The sequence below is a fragment of the Clupea harengus genome, chromosome 1 (genome assembly GCF_900700415.2).
Source record: "Clupea harengus chromosome 1, Ch_v2.0.2, whole genome shotgun sequence".
Taxonomy (NCBI): domain Eukaryota; kingdom Metazoa; phylum Chordata; class Actinopteri; order Clupeiformes; family Clupeidae; genus Clupea; species Clupea harengus.
Window position 1 is genome coordinate 26,740,087 of NC_045152.1, and position 22,500 is coordinate 26,762,586.

Sequence of the window (22,500 nt, forward strand, 5' to 3'; positions counted from 1 at the left end):
GACGGATTAGTCATCTTGATACAGGCAGTGACTCCTCCACAGGCTGAGACATAAACCACAACTGCGCAGACAAAGCAATATGTGTGTGTGTTTGTGTGTGTGTGTGTGTGTGTGTGTGCAGACAGTTGTGTTGGGGGCCCTCATCTCTGCCATGCATATTAATGATGAGAATCAAACAGGGGGCCGATCAACTACTAAAACAGAAAGGCTGGATACATGAGTGCGAGTCAGTGCATGAATGTGACTGTGTGTGTGTGTGGTTGCATGAGAATCTATGCGTGTGTGTGTGTATGGGGTTGCATGAAAATCTATGCGTGTGTGTGTGTGTCTGTCTTTCCCTCCTGAGGACACCACGTTCTCGGCGCGGATCTCGGACTGTCTTGCTGATATATCCACATGGATGAAAAATCACCACCTTCAGCTGAACCTGGCCAAAACTGAACTGATGGTCTTCCCAGCCAAACAGGTCATCCACCACAACATCAATATCAATATTGACTCTTTATCTCTTGTTCCATCCAAAACAGCAAGAAATCTCGAGGTCATTATTGATGACCAACTGACCTTGCCTACAGAGTGCCTGCTGGTTCTGCTCCCGCCTACCTAAATGCTCTTGCAAGGGCAAATGTTACACCCAGGACGCTGCGCTCGTCTAGTGAGAGTCGTTTGGCACTGCCGTCTGTGCAAGCACGGCAATCCAGACTATTCTCATTTGTAGTTCCACGTTGGTGGAACGAACTGCCTAGTACTACCAGAGCAGGGGCGTCCCTCTCTACCTTCAAGAAGCTTTTGAAGACCCAACTCTTCAGACTGGCACCTTGGCACCTTGACTAGCGCTTAACTTGCACTTCAGCAGTTACATTCCTGCACTTCTTTTTCCTTTCTAGGTCGTTTTTCTAATTCTTATGTAAAGCAGTATTTATTGTTACACCATGTTTTTTATTGCTCTTAGCTTGACTGTTCTCTCCTTTGTATGTCGCTTTGGACAAAAGCGTCTTTTAAATGACTAAATGTAAATGTACAAGCTCCACAGCTGTATCAGTGAGTTTCACACAGCACTTTGTAAAAATAAAAAAGTAGTGTTCCGAACCAGCCAGGACTCGAACCTGGAATCTTCTGCTCCGTAGGCAGACGCGTTATCCATTGCGCCACTGGTCCAGGCCTCTAGACTAGACCATAGAACCTTACAGGAACCCCTGGAGAGCAGCGGTTGGCTACACAAAGCCACAGAAGCAGCATGTTGTGGTTGTCTTTAGTCAGAGTTTGACAGTGTTGCACTGACAACCTCACAGATGATTCCTATATTGAAGTACAAAACTTGTATATACAAAACCTGCCGTGACCCGGATTCGAACCGGGGTTGCTGTAGTCGAAGTCGTTTAGTAATCAGAAGGTTGCTAGTTCGATTCCCTGTCAAAGCGTCCTTGAACAAGACACTGAACCCCTAATTGCTCCTGATGTGCAGTGTGCCATCAGTGTAAATGTAAAATGTGTATACATCCTTGTAAGTCGCTTTGGATATATCCACATGGATGAAAAATCACCACCTTCAGCTGAACCTGGCCAAAACGGAACTGATGGTCTTCCCAGCCAAACAGGTCATCCACCACAACATCAATATCAATATTGACTCTTTATCTCTTGTTCCATCCAAAACAGCAAGAAACCTCAAGGTCATTATTGATGACCAACTGACCTTCACGGCCCACATCGCCTCGGTCTCCAGGTCGTGCCGCTTTGCGCTATACAACATTCGCAAAATTAGGCCTTACCTAACCCAGTATGCCACCCAGCTGCTGGTGCAAACCTTGGTGAGTTCCCGACTTGACTACTGCAACGCCCTCCTAACGGGCCTGCCGGCTTGCGTGGTGAAACCATTACAGATGATCCAGAACGCGGCGGCCGTCTGGTGTTTAACCAACCGAAAAGGGCACACGTCACCCCGCTACTCATTGAGCTCCACTGGCTGCCGGTAGCTGCTCGCATTAAGTTCAAGTCACTTATGCTTGCCTACAGAGTGCTTGCTGGTTCTGCTCCCGCCTACCTAAATGCTCTTGTAAGGGCAAATGTTACACCCAGGACGCTGCGCTCGTCTAGTGAGCGTCGTTTGGCACTGCCGTCTGTGCAAGCACGGCAATCCAGACTATTCTCATTTGTAGTTCCACGTTGGTGGAACAAACTGCTTAGTACTACCAGAGCAGGGGCGTCCCTCTCTACCTTCAAGAAGCTTTTGAAGACCCAACTCTTCAGACTCTTCAACTGGCACCTTGACTGGCGCTTAACTTGCACTTCAGCAGTTACATTCCTGCACTTCTTTTTCCTTTCTAGGTCGTTTTTTCTAATTCTTATGTAAAGCAGTATTTATTGTTACACCATGTTTTTTATTGCTCTTAGCTTGACTGTTCTCTCCTTTGTACGTCGCTTTGGACAAAAGCGTCTTTTAAATGACTAAATGTAAATGTACAAGCTCCACAGCTGTATCAGTGAGTTTCACACAGCACTTTGTAAAAATAAAAAAGTAGTGTTCCGAACCAGCCAGGACTCGAACCTGGAATCTTCTGCTCCGTAGGCAGACGCGTTATCCATTGCGCCACTGGTCCAGGCCTCTATACTACACCATAGAACGTTACACCAACCCCTAGAGAGCAGCGGTTGGCTACACAAAGCCACAGAAGCAGCATGTTGTGGTTGTCTTTAGTCAGAGTTTGACAGTGTTGCACTGACAAACTTCACAGATGATTCCTATATTGAAGTACAAAACTCGTATATACAAAACCTGCCGTGACCCGGATTCGAACCGAGGTTGCTGTAGTCGAAGTCGTTTAGTAATCAGAAGGTTGCTAGTTCGATTCCCTGTCGAAGCGTCCTTGAGCAAGACACTGAGGGCCTCATTTACTAACATTGCGACCGCAGCTTAATCTGCGCCTTTGCCAAACCGCAAATAACGCACGGTATTTTGCATCCTATTTATCAAACAAGAACCCTCGTCGCGTCATCTGCGCCTAACACCGCCCATTAGTGTTATTTAGCGCTCCGCGAAAATAGGGAAGAAAGAGGATGTGTGTTCCACCGTGGATGATGAGCTAAAATTAGAATTAGAGCTTTTGGTTCACGAGGTTACAGCAAACTAACCCAGGTAAATATAGAAACTCATAAATATTTCTCCGTTTAGCCCTTCTGTCCACATTAAAAGTTGTGATCACTTTGAATTCAAGACTGTCTTTTATTGGTGAGCTGATTTGGGGAAATTAAACTTTTCAGCGAACATTGAGTGTCTGGGTTGCTATGGTTACCCCTCAGGGTGCCTGTGCAGCTTCATATTAACGAGTTTATGTTCACAAGAAAGTTCATTTTCACACATATTAACATGAGTTAATCACACACAGGCAACTGCAAAATGTTACGATGGGTCTCTAAACTAGAGATAGCTAGGATAGTTAATATCCAGGTTAACTGCTCCATAGCATCATAGCATAGTTAAATAGTCTGGTAGGAATACACGACACCCCTTACTTTAAAACGGCGTATTCCAACACTGAAAACCATGCTTTTCAAAAACGCTGCCCTAGGCAGATACATTTGAAAACTGTAGTTGTAGGTTGCCATGGCACTGGGGATAGCTTGCGCTTGAGAGGCTATAACATCAAAATAAACATGGAAGGTGAAATGAATATGCTGCTCTGTCTCTACAATTTACTTACCGGTAGTTTAGTTAGTGTGCTTCGAGTACAAGTACTTTTCCTGAATACATACGCGTTACTCCTACGCAGAAGGTGTGCACTGTACTCGGTGTGCTTGAACTATGAAATACCGTTTAAACCATACAATGAATGGCGATTCTGGGTAAGACGTGGCCGAACTTTTCCCGAACAGCTAGCTGGTGGTACAGTTTGTAATTGACCGATCGCCAGGGCCCCGCCCCCTTAGTTACTGTTGCTACGTCCGACACAATTCCCGGAACTGTCAAGCTAAAAGCCATGGCGAGTACGGGGACAAGCGCTATAGCTGTCAGTGTGAGTGAAGATTTTTGGAGTAATACCTCCACGATATCCTCCAGATCAAGGCAAAAGGGACTGCAGTATGCAGTGGAAGGATATCCAAAATATTAAGATCAACAACGAAGTGGACACAACAATAATCGAAGCAAAAGTATACAGGTCTCAATAAAAAAAAATGAGAAACCCTACGACCTCTTCATTAAATGCAACCAGCACAAACCTTGTAGACTAGTCATGTTATTTCACCACTGGGTAAGATATGTATATAATATTTCAAGCTAGCTAATAACCTACAAAGATTCTTTATTCTTATTATTTATTCCGTCTCTGGCGAGACACTCTGGTACTGGAGGTATCTGTAAAATGATGATCCTGATGTAATGCTATGGCTTTGTATCAGATCACCAGGTTATTGCTCTCAGGTTGTGCCTTATGCATACCTTGGGATACTCAGGAGTAGGTTGCCCATTCACAAAATGCCACAAAGATTAAAATAAAACAACTTCATAATGGCCTTTTGTTCAACATTGATACAGTACGTTAAGCTCGAGCTAGTCTCTCCAACTAAAGTGTTAATGTTAAAATCAAAATGTTAATGTTACCGTCTGTAAAATTGCACACTGAGCTATCCTAGCTAGCGATGTTGATGTTACCGTCTGTAAAATTGCACGCTGAGCTATCCTAGCTATCGATGTTGATGTTACGTCTGTAAAATTGCGCGCTGAGCTATCCTGGCCAGAGATAGCAAACGCAAGCAGCATAAATACAAAGTGTTCGTTAAAAGTTCTGTTCAATGTTGTATCAAGCATAAATACAAAGTGTTCGTTAAAAGTTCTGTTCAATGCTGGCGTTTGCTATCGCTAGCTAGGATAGCTCAGAGTGCAATTTTACAGACGGTAACATTAACATTTTGACGGTAACATTTTTATTTTAACATTAACACTTTAGTTGGAGAGACTAGTTATGTACTTGTAGTGGTAATAATACAAGTTGTCATGAACCATAACTGTTTGGGGATGTTCTCTCAACTAGACAGTTAGTTATCATACCTAGCGATAGCGTAGTTCGCTAGATAGATATCATAGCTAGCTGCAAGCGGCTTCATTTACTTTGGAGCAGACATATGTGTGTTTTTCGATATATTGAGGTGGGAGTGGGGTCTCCCACACTGTTTAATCCACCGCCGGCACCTTTCCTCTTGTGTTTTGGGCTTTGGAAATGCGGAAAAAAAACACGCATCCCTCTAATCTCTATGTCAGATCTAAAAGTCCCGTAAGCACACTGCTTCACCATGCTGCTCAGACCTCAAAGTTGTCGGACCTTCTTCTCTTAGTAGCGGTTGCTAAGGTATGATTGGACGAGGGCCGTTCTAGGGAGGAGTTTCGCGATCGGTCAATTCTATTTGTTTGTATGCCTATATTAAATGATATATCAAATATAAAAAAAATTCAAATTTCTCGCAGGCACATAGTTTTAATTTAGCAGCTGATATGTCATGCTAAAACACGTTGTTTCGTTACTAATACATAATTAGGCGCACTTTACGCATCTCCTCCCATCTCTTTGCGACGAACACCCACTTTCCCACACCCACTTCCTAGCAGCGGTAATCTGCGCTTTTACTCAGGTGCGCCTCCTTTGGAAATAGGGTTTTATGTCTTTACCCGCTATTTTACGCCTGAAATGGGCGCAATCCTGTTAGTAAATGAGGCGCTGAACCCCTAATTGCTCCTGATGTGCAGTGTGCCATCAGTGTAAATGTAAAATGTGTATACATCCTTGTAAGTCGCTTTGGATAAAAGCATCTGCTAAATGACTAAATGTAAATGTAAATGTAAATGTGTGTGTGTGTGTGCGCGCGTGTGTGTGTGTGTGTGTGTGTGCGTGCGTGTGTGTGCGTGCGTGGGTGTGCGTGGGTGTGTGTACCTGTGGATGCTGTTGCTGGATATATCCTGTGATGATACGGAGGCCGATGTGGGCCATTTCTCTGAGCTCAGGGGCTGAGGGGGAGGCAGGAGGAGGGTGCCATGCCTGTAGCCGATCCAGCAAGTTCACTACGGCTTCAAAGATCTACAAGCACACACACACACACATACACATACGCACATGTAAATGAACACAACACTTACACAATGGCTTCAGAGATCTGAAAGACACATGACGCTCCATTCCTGACAAACAACATCCCAATCTACCCACATGCAAACTGAAAACAATACAAGACCCACCTACATAAACTTGTTACACACACACGCACGTCCACATGCATTCAGGTCCCCGGGCACTCCCAACATACAACAACAATGAGAGGAAATGTATCAACCCTCACACATTCCTCTCTAGCACAGACACACCCCGTGGAACCTCCCAGGCCTCGCATCTCTCCACTGGTCTGGGATCAGTTTTAACGCTTACTTAATGTTCAGTGCAACGGGGTGATCTCAACCTCAATATAAATTTACCCTCTCTATTGAAAACACCGTTTCTCTATTGGGTATTATTATACCAAGACCAGCCAAACAGGAACTCATTTATAACTTGCATGCACACAACCACTAGATAAGACACATGAAATCAGTGACCCTCTCCGTTTTTAAAGTGTCGTCCTGATCAGTCTACTTGAGTATATTTGCCCCAAGTATCACTTACCAAATACTCACTAACATGCCCATCCATCTCAATGTGATATTCAATGCAGTTTGGAGGAAATAACATTCAACTGTACAGGACAAAGTCAAGCCATCTTTCCTCAGCTGTGCCAGTTAAGGAATGCTGATTTGACACTGATAGTGGTGGATCGTGTAGGGTGCTTCTCTGGGTGGGGACTGACCTTCTCACTCCACAGGTTGTGATTGTCGGTGCCCTCTGCAAATAGGAAGTCTTGGAGCAGCCGCAGGAGACGGAGCAGGTTAGGATGATGGGGTGGAGTCACTCCTGCAGCATCCCGCAGGTCTGACAGAGATGACTCCAGCATCATCTCTAGCAAACTACACACACACACACACACACACACACACACACACACACACACACACACACACACACACACACACACACACACACACACACACACACACACACACACACACAGACATTACATTGTGGTTTCACTGATTTCTAAATGTACTGCATTTTAAATATAAATTTGACGACACCTATAAACTAGGCTTTCTCTTGTACAGGGACACCTTGTAGTCATTTGATTGCCTGTGTGTGTACGTGTGTGCTCTGTATAGTTTACAGTGTAAAGGCCTCTGTTTGTCTGTCTGTCTGTCTGTCTGTCTGTCTGTCTGTCTGTCTGTCTGTCTGTCTGTCTGTCTGTCTGTCTGTCTGTCTGTCTGTCTGTCTGTCTCTTTCTCTTTCTCTTGTGTCTCTGTGTGTGCATGTTTCTGAACCTGCGCTTGATGTCATCAGGCGGGCGGACCAGCTGGCAGGAGCTGCCCAATTTGGTGAGGACAGAGAAGACCTGGCCCCTCTCCCTCCACACCACGTCCTCTGGGCCCTCAGCGCCTCTCCACAGCACGGAGAACACGATGTTAGTCAGCAGGTTACACAGCTCCTCCTCTGGGGCCTGCTGCAGGAGGGAGAGAGAGAGAGAGGGAGAGAGAGGGAGAGGGAGAGGGAGAGAGAGAGAGAGAGAGAGAGGGAGGGAGAGGGAGAGGGAGGGAGAGTGAGCGAAAGAGAGTGAAAGAGTGAGAAAGAGAGACAGACATATGAAAAAAAAAGCAGAAATAAGAAACAGACATCAAGACAAACAGAAAGAGCTTAAATTCATATATTAAATTTCATACGAAATTTCACGTTACGTTATACTATTTTGCTATACAAAATGGAAGGAAGAAAAGCAGACTAAATCAGTTGATCAACATACAGATACTGTACATAAGAGAAGTGGTTAAGTGTCTTCTATGCACAGAATCCACACATCTGGTGAAGGCAGACTCTTGTATTACAGTGGACAGCATAATTATTACTAATTACTACTGATGAATCCATTTGGTAGGAGGTGTTCAGTGACAGCAGATGTGCATACTGCAATGGGTCTGATGGCAGAGGTCATACCACCGTACACACACACACACACACACACACACACACACACACACACACACACACACACACACACACACACACACACACACACACACACACACAGACGAAGAGAGAGACCAGCCCCACACTGACTGCTGGTGGGTGAGAGATGAAAGGAGAAGAAAAAGAGGGAGGGAGGAGGAACAGAGGCTCAGTTCCTACTGTACTTCCCCAAATCAGAAATTGAGTGCAGACATTGTTCATGTTGTAAATCACTTTTACGGAAGATGCCACCATCACTCCTTTGAAACTAGAATGGCACTGCATTTTAATCTTAAATGATTAAAAGGGGTATTCATCAGAAGAAAACTTTGGCGATCTTGTCTGTGTGGCTGAAAACTGTTGTGCTGTTAAAAGGAAGCGATAAAAACTGCCTTCTTTTGACTACTTGAGTATCTGAGGCATCGGTTCTTTTGGATTAGATGATGGTCTAAAATTGGTCAGAAAGTGCTTTCTTCAGAAACTCTTCCAAGTCTATTGTTCTCAAAAAATGGAGGCTATTCCATGCAAGAAACTACAAAGAAACTGAAGATCTCATACTGAGGTACACGCCGTATCCTTCACAGAACAGTGCAAATTGGATTTAACAATGACAGAAAGACTGGCTACAGTGCACAACTGTGCCAGTGGATAAAAGAACCAGAAACTCTCATTTGGGAGAAACAGATGCTTCACAAGTCCTCAGCTGGAAGCTTAATTAAATCAATAGTACCCAGAAAACATAAGAATACATCTTATCTTCAACAGTGGAGAGGCTCTGAAATGCTGGCCTTCTGGGTAGTTTCAAAGAAAAAGCCGTATCCAAGGCTGGCCAATGACAGAAAAAGACTTAAATAGGCAAAAGGAAGCCGATGCTGAGTGGAAAATGACTGAAAACGTGTTATAGCAACTTCAAGCCGAGGCGTTTGGAGGACTTTGAAGAAACTTTGTGAGGCACGGAACAAATGAAAAGATGCACTGGACTCTCTCAAGCACAGCAAAGGAAATACGATCGTCTGAAGGGTGCCCTGGTGCTGCCTTGGTAAACAAGGAAACACGAGGAAAGCTGTAACTCCATAACATGCCATGTCATGCCCTGTGGACGGCACTTGACTAGAGCTAGTTTCATCCTACAACAAGACAGCGACCCAAAGCATTGCTCCAAATTATGCAAGACCTATTTATGGAAGAGTCAGTCAAGCTGTAATGGTGCAGAGTTTGGAATTGCTGCAAATGGAGGATTTTTTGAGAACAAAATTGTCATTTCCAGCTGATATCATTATTACCAACTTTGTCAATGTCTTGACAATTTTCGTTATTTGATGGATAATAAATGACATTTCCAGGAATGTGTGTGCTTCCAAACTTTTTCTGTGTGATTCCAAACTGTGAAACGGTAGTGTATATGATCCTGTGTATGCATGAGTGTGTGCCTGTGTGTGCGTGTGTGTGAGTGTGTGTGTGCGTGTGTGTGAGTGTGTGTGTGTGTGTGTGCGAGTGTGTGTGCGTGCGTGTGGGTGTACCTGTGGGTTGGAGGTGTTGGAGATGCTGTCAGCAGTGGGCTGCTCCGTGCTGTAGCTGGCCTCATCCAGTACGTTGGACAGGCTGGAGCTCTTCCGTGGCCGGGACCCCAGGAAGGGCCGACTGTGCTCCAGAGGGGAGGGGGTGTCCGACTGGCTGCCGGCAGGCGTGTGGGAGGCCAAGCCGGGCCCCGCACCAGCCCCACCACCGCCTCCGCCCGCCCCCGCGCCAACAGCAGTCTGGCCCAGGTCCAGCTCGAAGGGGGAGGTACCGAAGGGCGAGAGGGGGTGGTAGAGGCCCTCCTCCTCCAGCCGGGAGGCGGGGATGTCCACCATGTTGGAGAGCGAGGAGGAGCGGCTGCTGCGCTCCGTCGAGTCGAATGACTTGAAGTGACCCGACTCACCGAGGCCCTTCAGGGAAGCGCGTGGTGGCGGCGACTGCGAGGAGAAGTCGGAGAAGCCCTCCGAAATGTCGTGTTGAGCCTCCTCTTCCTCCTCCTCCTCGTCCTCCTCCTCATCGTCTTCCCGGGTGCTGTAGGGGATGAAGACGTCGCCGGCACGGCTCTCGGTGGTGCTGTCGTCACGGCGCAGCAGTGGGGGGCGCGAGGCGCCGGGCTCCAGGGAGCTGTTGGGGCTGGAGCCCGACTGGCTGGCGGCGCGCGACTCGTAGGACTCCTTCACGTAGAGCTTGGTCAGGCCGTCCTGCCAGCCAGGCTGTCGGGCCAGCTGGCGAACGTACTCCTCGTTATCGTAGATAAGATGGAAGAGCTGAGAGAGAGAGAAGGGTAGAGGGAAAGACAGGGGAAGGAGATGGAGGAGTAACCAATCAATGTCACATCACTTTATTTTGACATTTTGAATCGTTTGATCATGTCTTTCTTGTATGCTGTTGCTTAATTTCAACAATGAAATGACAATGCATGAGGGTTTTACAACATTAAGAGTGACTGGAGATGAAAAACTAAAAATGCCAATAAATGACCAAAACATCCTGAAATCCATTTTTCAAGTGCGTACACTCATACAGTTATAGCTGCTCATTTCTTGTCCAAATTTGTACCTACTGTGATTATTAACGTCACAGCAGGTAAACAGAAGGGTGCTCTGCTGAGTGTAGCTTTTACATCTCAGAACACATGGTGGGAGAAGAGGCTGAGAAGGGGAGGTAGCTGCAGCTTTAATCTTTAAATCTTTCATTTTTCTTTCATTTTTACATTCCGTGACATTTAACAGACAGAAAGAAGCAGAGAAAGAATTTGATATAGGGTATGAATGTCAGGATAAGGACACAGTGTGAGGGAGGAAGGGAGAGCAGAACTGGGAGGAAGACATGGATAGCAAGTCTTAGTGTTGCTGCTGCTGCTGCTGACCTTGCGACAGATGTCTAGACGCACGGTCAGGTCAGAGCGATGGGACAGGTACACCACAGCCAGGAGGTCTCGGAAGTTAGGAGTAGGATCTGAAAACAAACACAAGCGCCATAAACATAAGCATAAGGATCCCTATACACAAATGGACACACACACACACACAGACAGATGAGTTTCTCCCGGTATGTACAAAATTTGTATCTGATTCCACCATGATCCATTATCTGAGACTAAATACCCACAGTTAGATGTCCAGAGAGTGCTGTGATTTGCTTTACTGATTTATACAGAAACACATGAATCCAAACACGCCCCTACACACAGACACATTATCACTCCGGGTTCTATTCTGTAATTATCTTACCTGTGGCCAAAACCTGCTCGTAGAGGCAACGAATGGTGGTCATGGTGACGGGAGTGTCTCCAAGGAAACAGACCAGGCCGAGGTAACCCGAGTCTCGAAGCTTGATGCGCTGCTTACTGCGCTCCTGCACGCGCTCACTCTTCAGCACTTTATAAAGCACCTGAACACGATCAAAAGAAGAGAAATACGTTATTTATGAACGTCTAGCATTTGCAGGCCATGAGTTCTACACTACACAATTGGCAATTTTGAAATATTTCAAACTAATTATGAAAATTTGGCAAATAAATTGCTAGACTGCCACTGTACATCTGCAATTTGAGTGCAGTAGAGATGACCTAAATGAATTATGTCTGAAATGAAATCCACTGGACAGTGATAGCGGACTGCACCATTGAGGCAGGGAATGTCCCAGTCCGCTCCTAGAGCAACGGCCCACTATGCCACACACATGAGAAGTACACTGCAGATGTGATTCCTCAAGAGCTCATACCCACCCTCCCTCTGTTCTTTCTGTCCATCTCTCTCTCTCCCCCCCACACACACACACACACACACTCACACACACGCACGCACGCACACTCACACTCACACTCACACACACACACACACACACACACACACACACACTCAGACCCACACTCACACACACACATACGCACACACACACACACACGCGCACACACACACACACACACACACACACACACACACGCACGCACACACACACACGCACGCACACTTACGCACGTACGCACAATTACAGATTAGATCGAAGCAGCACTTCCTCGACAGAATGTACTCGCACATAAACACACACAATCTCACACATGCACTCTTGTTTTGCCATGCCACCGCCAAAACCACACCAAACACAGGAGTATGAGCGTGTTCATCAGCTGAAGCAGGCAACTCTGATAACAGAGGGTAGATCTCTCTGATCTAATGTGAGCAAACGATGGTGATGATGTGTGTGGTGGTGGTGGTGGTGGTGGTGGTGGTACACTCACCCTGAACACCCTCTCACGTGTCTCATCCATGAAGTTGGGCTTGAGCAGCAGGCAGTAGAGCTGCTCCACTCGCCACTCCAACAACACACTCAGGGCCTGGTCCCGTGGAGGGGTGCAGCGCAACACACTATACACCACGTCCAGAGCACTGATCACCTGTATAGATACACACACACACACACATGCTTTACAGGCCATCACACACACCTACACAGAGAGAGAGACGGAGAGAGAGACAGAGAGAGAGAGAGAGAGAGAGAGAGAGAGAGAAAAGAGAGAGATAGGCCAGGCAGGCTGTACCTGTTGCTCATCTGAGGTGATGCAGGCATAAGCCAGGACACTGTGGAGCTCCTCAGGGCTGGTAGACTTCAGCAGGAAGTCCTTCAGCAGGGAGAAGAGCGAGATCTGCACCGTCTGCTTCTCATCGGACAGGGGGCTGCCATCCTTCTCCACGCTGGAAACACATACGGCCGCAAAAACACAGTAGCATCCAATTATACACGACACAACTATAGTCATACATGTTGTGGCAGTGTAAATCTCAAACGTGCTTCTTATCCCATCCCAAATATAGACATTTTGTGACATGGAACACCAACTTCATTTGCACTTTGTATTTGTGTGTGTGTGTGTGTGTGTGTGTGTGTGGATGTGTGTGTAGATGCGTGCGTGAGAGAGACATGTATGTGCCTATCAGAGATGTTCAGCTGTAGTGAGTGTGTGTGTGACTGGTTGCTCTGCATAGACGTGGCTGGGTGGTGTTCACCTGTAGTGAGTGCGTATGGAGTCCAGGATGTACTGCACGCCGTACTTCCTGCGCGTGCGCTGCTTACTCTCCTTCAGCACAGAGGACAAGTACTGGACGTGGCCTTTACAGAACAACATGGGGAGACACACACACACACACACACACACACACACACACACACACACACACACACACGGTTCAACTCATGCTTGAGAACATGCTTCAATACACAAACAAGCAAAATGTAGTAGACGTGAAAGGTTTAGGTTAAAATTGGACACGGAACACCCACAGGGGCGGGGAGGTTAGATGGCAGAAAGGCCCCAGAAAGGTCCCAACGGTGTCATTGTCTCTCTCATAGTCTCAGCTGCGCGTTCTCTATCTTTTGAGTCTCTCCGGGCCTCATTCTGTAGTCATGGGGGAGCTGTCCTGTCAGCAGGTGCGGGGGTGGCTAATGCTAATGCTAACGGCTGCCCCGGCTGGCTGAAAGGGGGCTCTGTGTCTCCGGTGGCCAGTCATGGGGCCGGCACTCTGCATATGAAAGGAGCCGTGCTTCGGCATTTACCCAGCCTGCGATCCCGTGTGCACAGCGTGTATGCGTGACTGTGAATGTGCGTCTATGAATAACTGTGCCTGTGTGCAGATGAGTGAGTGTGTATGTATGTTGGCGTGTGTGTGTGTGTGTGTGTGTGTGTGTGTGTGTGTGTGTGTTTGAGAGAGAGAGAAACAGAGAGAGAGAAAGAGAGAGAGAGAGAATGAAGGTGGGAAGTAGAGAGAAAATGTGTATATGCAAGCAGGTCCATGAGTATATGAAACTGATTCTCTGTGTCTGCATGTATGATGTATTTGCAAGAAGTGTGTCTGTGCATATTCATATTCGTCTGTGTGTGTCTGTGTGTGTCTGTGTCTGTGTGTGTCTGTGTGTGTCTGTGTGTCTCTGTGTGTGTCTGTGTGTGTCTGTGTGTGTCTGTGTGTGTCTGTGTGTGTCTGTGTGTGTCTGTGTGTGTCTGTGTGTGTCTGTGTGTGTCTGTGTGTGTGGCTGGCCTCTCACACACACCGAGGCAGACGGCGAAGTGGCTGCGGCTCCAGATGCGGAAGTCGAAGAGCAGGTGCTGGTAGAGCTGGGAGAGCAGGGCGCCGCTGCCCTCGCTGGACACCTGCTCCAGCAGGAACTGGCACGCCATCAGCACGCTCATGTCCATCATGCGGCTGGGCACCTGCGCACACACACACACACACACACACACACACACACACACACACACACACACACACACACACAGCACAGGACAGAAAGAGGGAGAAAAAAGGACAGGGGGAAAGGGTTTATGAAAATTTGATTACACTTTGTAAGTGTGGGTGTGTGTGTGTGTACGTGTGTGTGTGTGTGTGAGTGACTGTTTTGCATGTGTGTGTGGAAAGATAAGTGTGCAGAGCGTTTGCCTGCAAAAGGTGAGCGATGTTGCGGTACTTTGTTATGAGTTATGAGCGTTAAAATGGATGAGTCACCAGCCAAATGAAACTGAGTGTCTGTGTCAGACACAGAGGGAGTGAGGGAGGGAGATAGAGAGAGATAGAGAGAGAGAGAGAGGGGAGGGGGGAGAGATTTGGAGAGAATGTTTGTACGTCTGTGTGCGTGCGTATATGTGAATGTGTGGGTAGAAGGGAGGTGATGTCTACTGTGATGTTGACTAAGTGTTTGTGTAAAGAGTGCATGATAAAATCTGCTTCTGTGAGAAAACACTTCATGCGAGTATGACATGAGTAGAGAGAGTGAGTAATCAGCATCTCAGTACATGATACTGAAAGAGCACTTATTGCGGGTCTCTGAGCACACACGTGTGTGTGTGTGTGTGTGTGTGTGTGTGTGTGTGTGTGTGTGTGTGTTTGTGTGTGTGTGTATGTGTGTAACTGCATGGGACTGTTAGCATAACGCTTCCTCACAGGAAGCTCCGCCTTGCAGCCATGTACACCAGTGTGTCCAATGAGACAACCAGACGCCTCTGTTATAATCAACATGCACACATACATAAACGAATACACACGCAAACACACACACACGCACACACACACACACATGACTGTACCACATGAGGAGGACATACTCAACATAACTACAACCGCAACACACCTCCAGGTACAGTTACACCACTCCAAAACACATAGGCACAACCATGCAACTCACAAACACACACACAGTCCTTTCACTGCTCCAAACTATTAACTAACAACTTTGTGTGTACGTGTGTGTGTGTGTGTGTGCCTGAGCGTGCGCGTGTGTGTGTGTGCGTGTGTGCCTGTGTGTGTCCTCTGACCTTGCTGAGCATGGCTCCAATGATGGCAGGCCCGTGGCAGTGCAGCAGGCTCTCCTGGTTGACGGGGTGATGGCGCAGCATGTTCTTCACCATCAGCAGGAACGCCGCCACGCTGTTCCTCTCCAGACGCCCCTCTGGAGCAAACACACAAGTCAGTCACCCTGACACACGCACACGCGCACACACACACACACACACACACACACACATACATACTCTCTTCCTCTCCAGACGCCCCTCTGGAGCAAACACACAAGTCAGTCACCCTGACACACGCACACGCACACACACGCACACACACACACACACACACAAACACTCTTCCTCTACTGACACCCCTCTGGACCAAACACAGAAGTGAATCATCCACACAGACACAGACACAGACACAGACACAGACACAGACACACAAACCCTCAACACACAAACAGTTCAGTCATATGTTCACAGACAGGCACACACACATGCCTCATACATACCACACCACCACACACACTCCCTCTCCACATATAACCACAAACAGATGTAACAAAACACAACACTTGCACTAGACACTTGTACACAGACCATCTCCACCATCTGTCTCTTACACCACAGCAATGCCACTCTCCGAGCTGCCATGGCATTCCCTGCATTACTGAGTCACACAATGCCGAGAGAGAGAGAGAGAGAGAGAGAGAGAGAGAGAGAGAGACAGAGACAGAGAGAGAGAGAGAGAGAGAGAGAGAGAGAGAGAGAGAGAGAGAGAGAGAGAGAGACAGAGACAGAGACAGAGACAGAGACAGAGAGAGAGAGAGAGAGAGAGAGAGAGAGAGAGAGAGAGAGGGGTGTGTATGCGTGTATGCATGTGTAAGAGGAGGAACACAGCATCTGCAACTGAGTCACTCTGAATCAGATAACCCATTGAAGGGATTCTATTTATTGTTATATATTTATTTGAATAACTCCAGACTGCTCCCTGTATCACCCACCCAGTATCCTCCTGGGTTCCTCTAGATTGCCATATATGACTGATTATAAGATGATGACTAATTCGAAATAATTCTAATGTATAAAAATGTATATCAAATATAGATCTCTGAACTTATTTATCACTTACAACACAGTGGGCCCTAATTTAATCAAAGGGCAACTAGCAACGAGCAAAGTCTGCCGAACACAAGCCAATTGAATTATGTAACAAAATCATTTTGGTAATTCAATTCCATGGGCAAGATCCTAATCGCAAACATGGGTGGGTCAGTGCAATGCTCCCACACCCCAAACGACAACTTTTGTACACGTGTGACAGACTTTGCTCATTGCTTGTTTCTTTGCTCATTGCTTATCAATAAAATTAGGACCCATTAAGTAAATGTAATCTCTTCTAAAGTTTTCTATAACAAATCCATTTTTAAAGGAACATGTTCCTGCTTCAAATAATTTCATATGGGGCTTTAGTACAGCACTAGTTTCTAGTTTCGGTTTCACTATAAGGTTAGTGGTCTTGTGGTCAGCAATGTTCAAAGCACTTCTCCTAGTTGGTAACTGGTACCCTTGTGCTAGCTGTAAGCCCCACCACTGCAGTCCTGTGAGCATGCACACTGACCTGAGGATTTACCCAGGGGCAGCAACATGCCTGCGGGGCCCCTGGAGGAGGTGAGCTCTGGCCCCAGTAAATCGGAGGTCTCCTGGCCCCCGCTAGCTTCCGCCTGCTCCTCGCCAGACACCTGCTCCAACAGGGGCAGCAGGGCGCCCATCCCCCCCGCCGAGTTCAGCACATCCTGCAGAGGAAACCACAGCTCTTTACTCTGACCACAGCAGAGGCCACATGAGTCATTCCGGATTATAATACGCATATTATTCAAACAAGATTCATAAAATGCGAGCGATGTCTGTTCACATCTCTATGAGATCAAAAGTTATTACTCAAATCATGTTTGTGTTGTGCTATAGCTGACGCGTCATGGCTGATATTATGCATTCAGTGAGATTTACTACATCATCACCAAAAACTACTACTACAAAAAAAAACTGCAAGTCAGAAGTGTGTCCAACACCGACCTTAATGTCCCAGTTGACCACGCGGTGCCCAGTCAAACGGCCGTCATAGTGGTGGTTGGGGGACAAGTCCAGACATATCTGGCTCTTAAAGGCCTGCAGGAACGACAGACATGAGGGGAATCATAAGTGGTTTGAGAATGATGCCAGAGAAACCGGCAGCATGTACCTATCCGTCTCACTTGTCTCTGTGATCTCTGTTCACCAGCATAGACTCTTTACCTGAGGGGTGTAGTAGAGCAGCAGTTTGCTGTTGAGTTCTGAAAGCTCTCCATCTGATTTGAACAGGCACACGTTGTTCGGCCCTGCAGGGAGACGGAGCGGTAAGATCAGGGTAACGTGGTGAAATCTTGTTTTCAAACAGTGGTGGCACATGCACTTGTGCTTATCTGACATGTGACAAACATTCCATATAGGCCAAGAATGCATTTGTGTTTGTGTGTCTATGTAGTTCATGTATCTGTGTGTGTTCAAGTGCTGTATGTGGGTACCTGTGATGTCTGGTGCAGAAGTGAGTAAACCGGAGTAGCTGGACTGTTCTGTCTACGGCAATGCCTACCTGCACTGTGAAGTGAGTGTATGTGTGTGTTTTTGTCAATGCTTGTGCAAGTCTGTACTACTATATACTACTGTGTGCATGTGTTTACAACTGACGTGGGCAGTTAATGTGGGCAATTGCATTGCTCCGTGTAGGTCCGTGTGTGCATTTGTGTGCATATACCTGTATTGTGCACCTGTGTTGTTTTTAGGGCTGTCAGCGTTAACGCGTTAATCTATGCGATTAATGTGGCCGCGATTAATGCGATAAAATATTTTAACGCAATTAACGCAACTTAAAAAAATATATATATATATATATATATATATATATATATATATATATATATATATATATATTTTTTTTTTTAATGCCTTTATTTGGATAGGACATGAAGTTAAGACAGGAAGCGAGGCGGAGAAGAGGTGGGGAAAGGATTGGGAAATTACATCAGGCCAGACTTGAACCTTTGTCCCCTCGGGCAATGTAGCCCGTAAGTAGGGGGCTTGGCCTACCATTTTATGGGAGCGATGAGGGTCAGGTGGGGCTTGAATAGCCCCCCTTGTTCAAAGTGGGGAATGACAGAAAAAGTTTGAGAACCACTGCGGGAGTCGAAGATGGAGAGAGCTGAGGGATTGTTGGGCGGAAAGTCTCTGTTTAAGAGTCAAAATGACGGAACAATCGACAAAACTAAAGTTGTATGTAGCATTTGTCAAGCTGAATTTAGCTATCACGGAAGCAGCTCGTCTTGAAGTTATCACCTTAATGCAAAGCACCCGACAGAAAGCAGTCCCAGGTTAGATGATCGCCAACCCACACTCAATGACTTCTCTAAGAAAATAACTAGACCAGTCCGTGAAAGGGTTACCATTTGGGTTGCCGGTGACTGTCGGCCCATCAACATAGTGGAGGACAGTGGGCTGACTGAGGTGATTCGAATTGCTTCAGGGGAAATTCTTACGATTTACCGTCGAGGGGCACCATTGTGTTAAAAAAAAATACAATTAAACAACAGTTTCTAAAATACACGCTGTCTGAAGTGATTACTTGTTTATTTATAAGATTTAGTCTTAAGAAGAAAAACAAACTTTTAATCGCGATTAATTAATTAAAAAATGTGCGATTAATTAGTTCATTTTTTTTAATCGATTGACAGCCCTAGTTGTTTTACAAAACACATATGTGTATTCTTGTATTTCAGCATGTGTGTGTGTGTGTGTGTGTGTGTGTTAGTCTGACTATACCTGCACTGTACAATGTACGTGTCTGGGCAGGCTGGAGTGCCTCGTGGCAGATAAAGGCAGTCCCCAGCAGGCCGTCCAAGGAGGTGGGGGTCCCCCACTCTGTGTCCTGCAGCCCCGCTGGGATGGTGTGCACTGGGGCATCCCGTGCTTCCCCGAGGCCCCAGCGGCCTGCTGCAAAGGATGCTGGGAAGGACTGGGAGCGGGTGAGGGCGGGAGGGTGAACTGGGAAGACCAAGTCATTGCTTGAGCCAGTGAGGGAGGGGGGAGGGAAGGTGGGAGAGGTAGTGGTGGTGGTGGTCCGGTGTCCCGCTGAGCCGATGCAGCAGGATGTGAAAGGCTGAGGTGAAGAGTAATACATCGTCATCATCATCATCATCATCATCCTTGTTGACAAGTTCATGTTCTGATAAATAGGATAGCTTTCTTGAGTCCCACTAATCCATGATATTATTATTATTATTATTATTTATATATCCAGTGCAGCCAATAAACAGTATGCATATGTGACAAACTAACAATGGTCAAGTCTAGTACAGACAAAAGCGTCCCCAAAAGTAGGAAAAAAGAGACGTGCTTTCTTTCTTTCTTTCTCTCTCTCTCTCTCTCTCTCCCTCCCTCCCTCCCTCCCTCCCCCCACCTCTCTCTCCCCTTCCTCTCACCTCATTCATCGCAGGGAAGCGAAGCTGGGCCGTCTTGACCTGCTCTCCGTCTATGTAGATGGTGACCGCGTTCTGGCCAAAGAACTGGCGTCCTGGAATGTGCACAATATCCACCGAGTGCTGGGAGAGAAAGTGGGGGAGAGCTCAGGTCATTGCCAATGTCAGACCAGTTCCCCTGGCACCAACACAGCTAAAAGCAATGGCAAACTGACCTGATATCAGAGCCAGTAGGAACAGACTGTGTTCCCAGATTATGAGAAGAATTGTAATTATAAAGAATTATAAAGTTTTACAGAACAACTAACTACAAGCCTTATGAGGCTGGAGTTGGGAGAGGTATGCATTGATAATCTAATATTTTAAAGGGCATGACATTTTTTATAAATTCACCTAAAATATATTTGAAACACACCTAAAGCTAATTAGGTTCTGGAAGTTCTAGAATATATGTTTATCATAAGACCCAGAATGACAGTATACAGAGCATCTAAAAACAGGATATAAAAACACAGACTGATAAACCTGCACTGAATCAAATGCAGCGAGTCTTAGAAGGTCATGGTGGCTGCTGTTTTAATATTTATGCTCTTTTTGCATAAATAAAGACACACACTTCTCCTACACCAACACAGCGATTTATTTGGCCTTTCTTTCATGTCTTGGGATGAGTTGCTATGACGATCTGCATCACTGAAAATATAATACAGAGTGAATGCTCTTCCTGTGCTGCCTTGATTGCTGTGACCCGTTGTGGCATATTTACCCAAGCTGAGTCCACAAGAGGTTTCTCAGGGACAGAAACTGCCATGTAGTCCTTCTTGGTGCACACCGCCACCACCAACACTCCCTCCATGGTGAAGAAGGCCTCTAGGCCTATGCCGCTCGCTGTGAAGAAGCTGAACAGAGCAGGAAGCAGGAAGGCGTCACTCACGGCCAGGCATGAAGCACAGGACATGCTATGTCTACATATACAGTGTAAGCAGTAGCTTTGAAAAGAGGTCTCCCTTCATATATATCTGTACTAGTCCATGGACATGTTAATGAAGGGTTCTGCTGTTGATTTTGACATTTCACTACTTCTACTGGTTACCTGTAGAGCTGTTTCCTGCGCGGCCCTTTCCCCATGCGTCCCGAGTACCCGTTGGCCGGGCCTGATGCGGAGAAGCCGTCGGGCTGCAGCGGCGGAAACTCCACATTGAGGCACAGCCAGGCGTGGAAGGCGAAGGCGCTGCCCGGCCAGCGGGCGATGCTGGGCACCATGATGCCCGCCATGGGGGGCGTGAGGTCGAAGTACTGCAGGGCGCTGGCGCGGCCCTCGCGCGTGGCCATGGCGGAGAGGACCCGGATGGCGCGGGCGCAGTAGGGGTGCGGGGCCGAGGCGCCGTCGGTGCGCAGCAGACGCAGCAGGGTCTTGAGCTGCTCCGGCCGCAGCGAGAGGGAGCCCAGGTCCTGCAGCAGGCCCAGCAATGCGTTGGCACACTGGCGGTCCAGCTGCTCGGGCCGGGCCAGCACCTCCAGCAGCGTGTCCACCAGGCCGGCCTCCACGGCCACCGTGCGGCAGGCCAGCGAGCCCCCGCACACGGCCGCCTGCCACTGCGCCACCAGCAGCTGCAGCTCACGCTGGCCCAGCTCCGGCAGCCACTGCAGCAGCAGCACCAGAGGCTGCTCATTACTGATGCCCAGGTGCACTGCCCGAGAGTGCTCCCCCTCCACTGCCTGAGACCCAGACACAGACAGAGACACAGACAGGCAGAGAGAGAGAGAGAGACAGAGACAGAGAGAAATAGAGAGAGAGAGAAATATGGAGAAAAGGTTAATGTATGACCATCCAGTATGTTGAGGAAGAGTTGAAAAAACAAGAGAAAGGAAAGCAAAAGTGAGCATGAAGTTAGAAAAAAAGATGGTGAAAGAATTAAGGAGAGAAACAAGGAAGAAGAAATGAAAGAACTATTTTCAGAATGCACACATCCTTCTACTGTTAATCAGACCTGAGTTTATTTGTATGGCCATTACAGTTACAAGCAGTTACACATCAGGAATTTACAGTATACAACAGAAGTGAGTACACCCCTATGCACTATTACTTCAATATCAAATTATTCAAAATCACATCACCTTAAAGTAATTGCTTACTTTTAAATTGAACAGTTGGGAATTTGCTGTCATCTTTAATTAAAAATTAACAGTTTAGATTTACTATATTGAAAAGACAAGCCCCACAGTGGGAACTCAACGCAACAAAAGTCAGTGCACATTTCATTACTGAGATTCAAATCTTAAGACTTCATGTATCCACCTTTATTTTTGATAGACTCAATCCTCCTTAGTCAGAGGATACCAGTGTAGCACAGATTTCTGGAAAGATGTTCTGACAGAATAAATTTTTTCAGCTGCTCATTGCTAGAGTGGTTGTGTTGCTCGACCTTTCTCTTTAAAATACCCTGTTCTATTGGATTCAAATCAGGCGACATACTTGATAAGGTCATAGTTTTCACTTTGGATTTTGGATTTTGAGCATCTGAGTTACCACAGCCCCTACAGAAAAGCATCAGTTGGTTTTGCTCAGTGCCTCTAAAAATTTAATGAACTGTGCAGACCCTTTGAATATCTGCCTGAAGCCATG

At 46.8% G+C, this 22,500-nt stretch overlaps 1 protein-coding gene and 2 non-coding genes across 5 annotated transcripts in view; all 3 read right to left on the reverse strand.

Annotated features, from left to right (window-relative positions):
* The window catches only part of nbeal2 (neurobeachin-like 2), a 58,295-nt gene that overhangs the window by 17,212 nt on the left and 18,583 nt on the right, over positions 1–22,500 (reverse strand). For all 3 annotated transcript variants that reach the window (XM_031573877.2, XM_031573891.2, XM_031573884.1), the window contains 18 exons: positions 20,968–21,593; positions 20,641–20,773; positions 19,878–19,997; positions 19,219–19,555; positions 17,659–17,741; positions 17,440–17,532; positions 16,985–17,159; positions 15,397–15,530; positions 14,139–14,298; positions 13,100–13,202; positions 12,634–12,787; positions 12,334–12,489; positions 11,324–11,483; positions 10,960–11,048; positions 9,593–10,357; positions 7,394–7,572; positions 6,829–6,985; positions 5,925–6,068 (listed from right to left, as the gene is read on the reverse strand). In XM_031573877.2, coding sequence (XP_031429737.1) covers positions 5,925–6,068; positions 6,829–6,985; positions 7,394–7,572; positions 9,593–10,357; positions 10,960–11,048; positions 11,324–11,483; positions 12,334–12,489; positions 12,634–12,787; positions 13,100–13,202; positions 14,139–14,298; positions 15,397–15,530; positions 16,985–17,159; positions 17,440–17,532; positions 17,659–17,741; positions 19,219–19,555; positions 19,878–19,997; positions 20,641–20,773; positions 20,968–21,593 — 3,768 coding nt within the window. The remainder of the gene's footprint in view (positions 1–5,924; positions 6,069–6,828; positions 6,986–7,393; positions 7,573–9,592; positions 10,358–10,959; positions 11,049–11,323; positions 11,484–12,333; positions 12,490–12,633; positions 12,788–13,099; positions 13,203–14,138; positions 14,299–15,396; positions 15,531–16,984; positions 17,160–17,439; positions 17,533–17,658; positions 17,742–19,218; positions 19,556–19,877; positions 19,998–20,640; positions 20,774–20,967; positions 21,594–22,500) is intronic.
* trnar-acg lies at positions 1,086–1,158 on the reverse strand. Its single transcript has one exon. It is a non-coding gene; the product is annotated as a tRNA-Arg (tRNA).
* On the reverse strand, positions 2,528–2,600 carry trnar-acg. Its single transcript has one exon. It is a non-coding gene; the product is annotated as a tRNA-Arg (tRNA).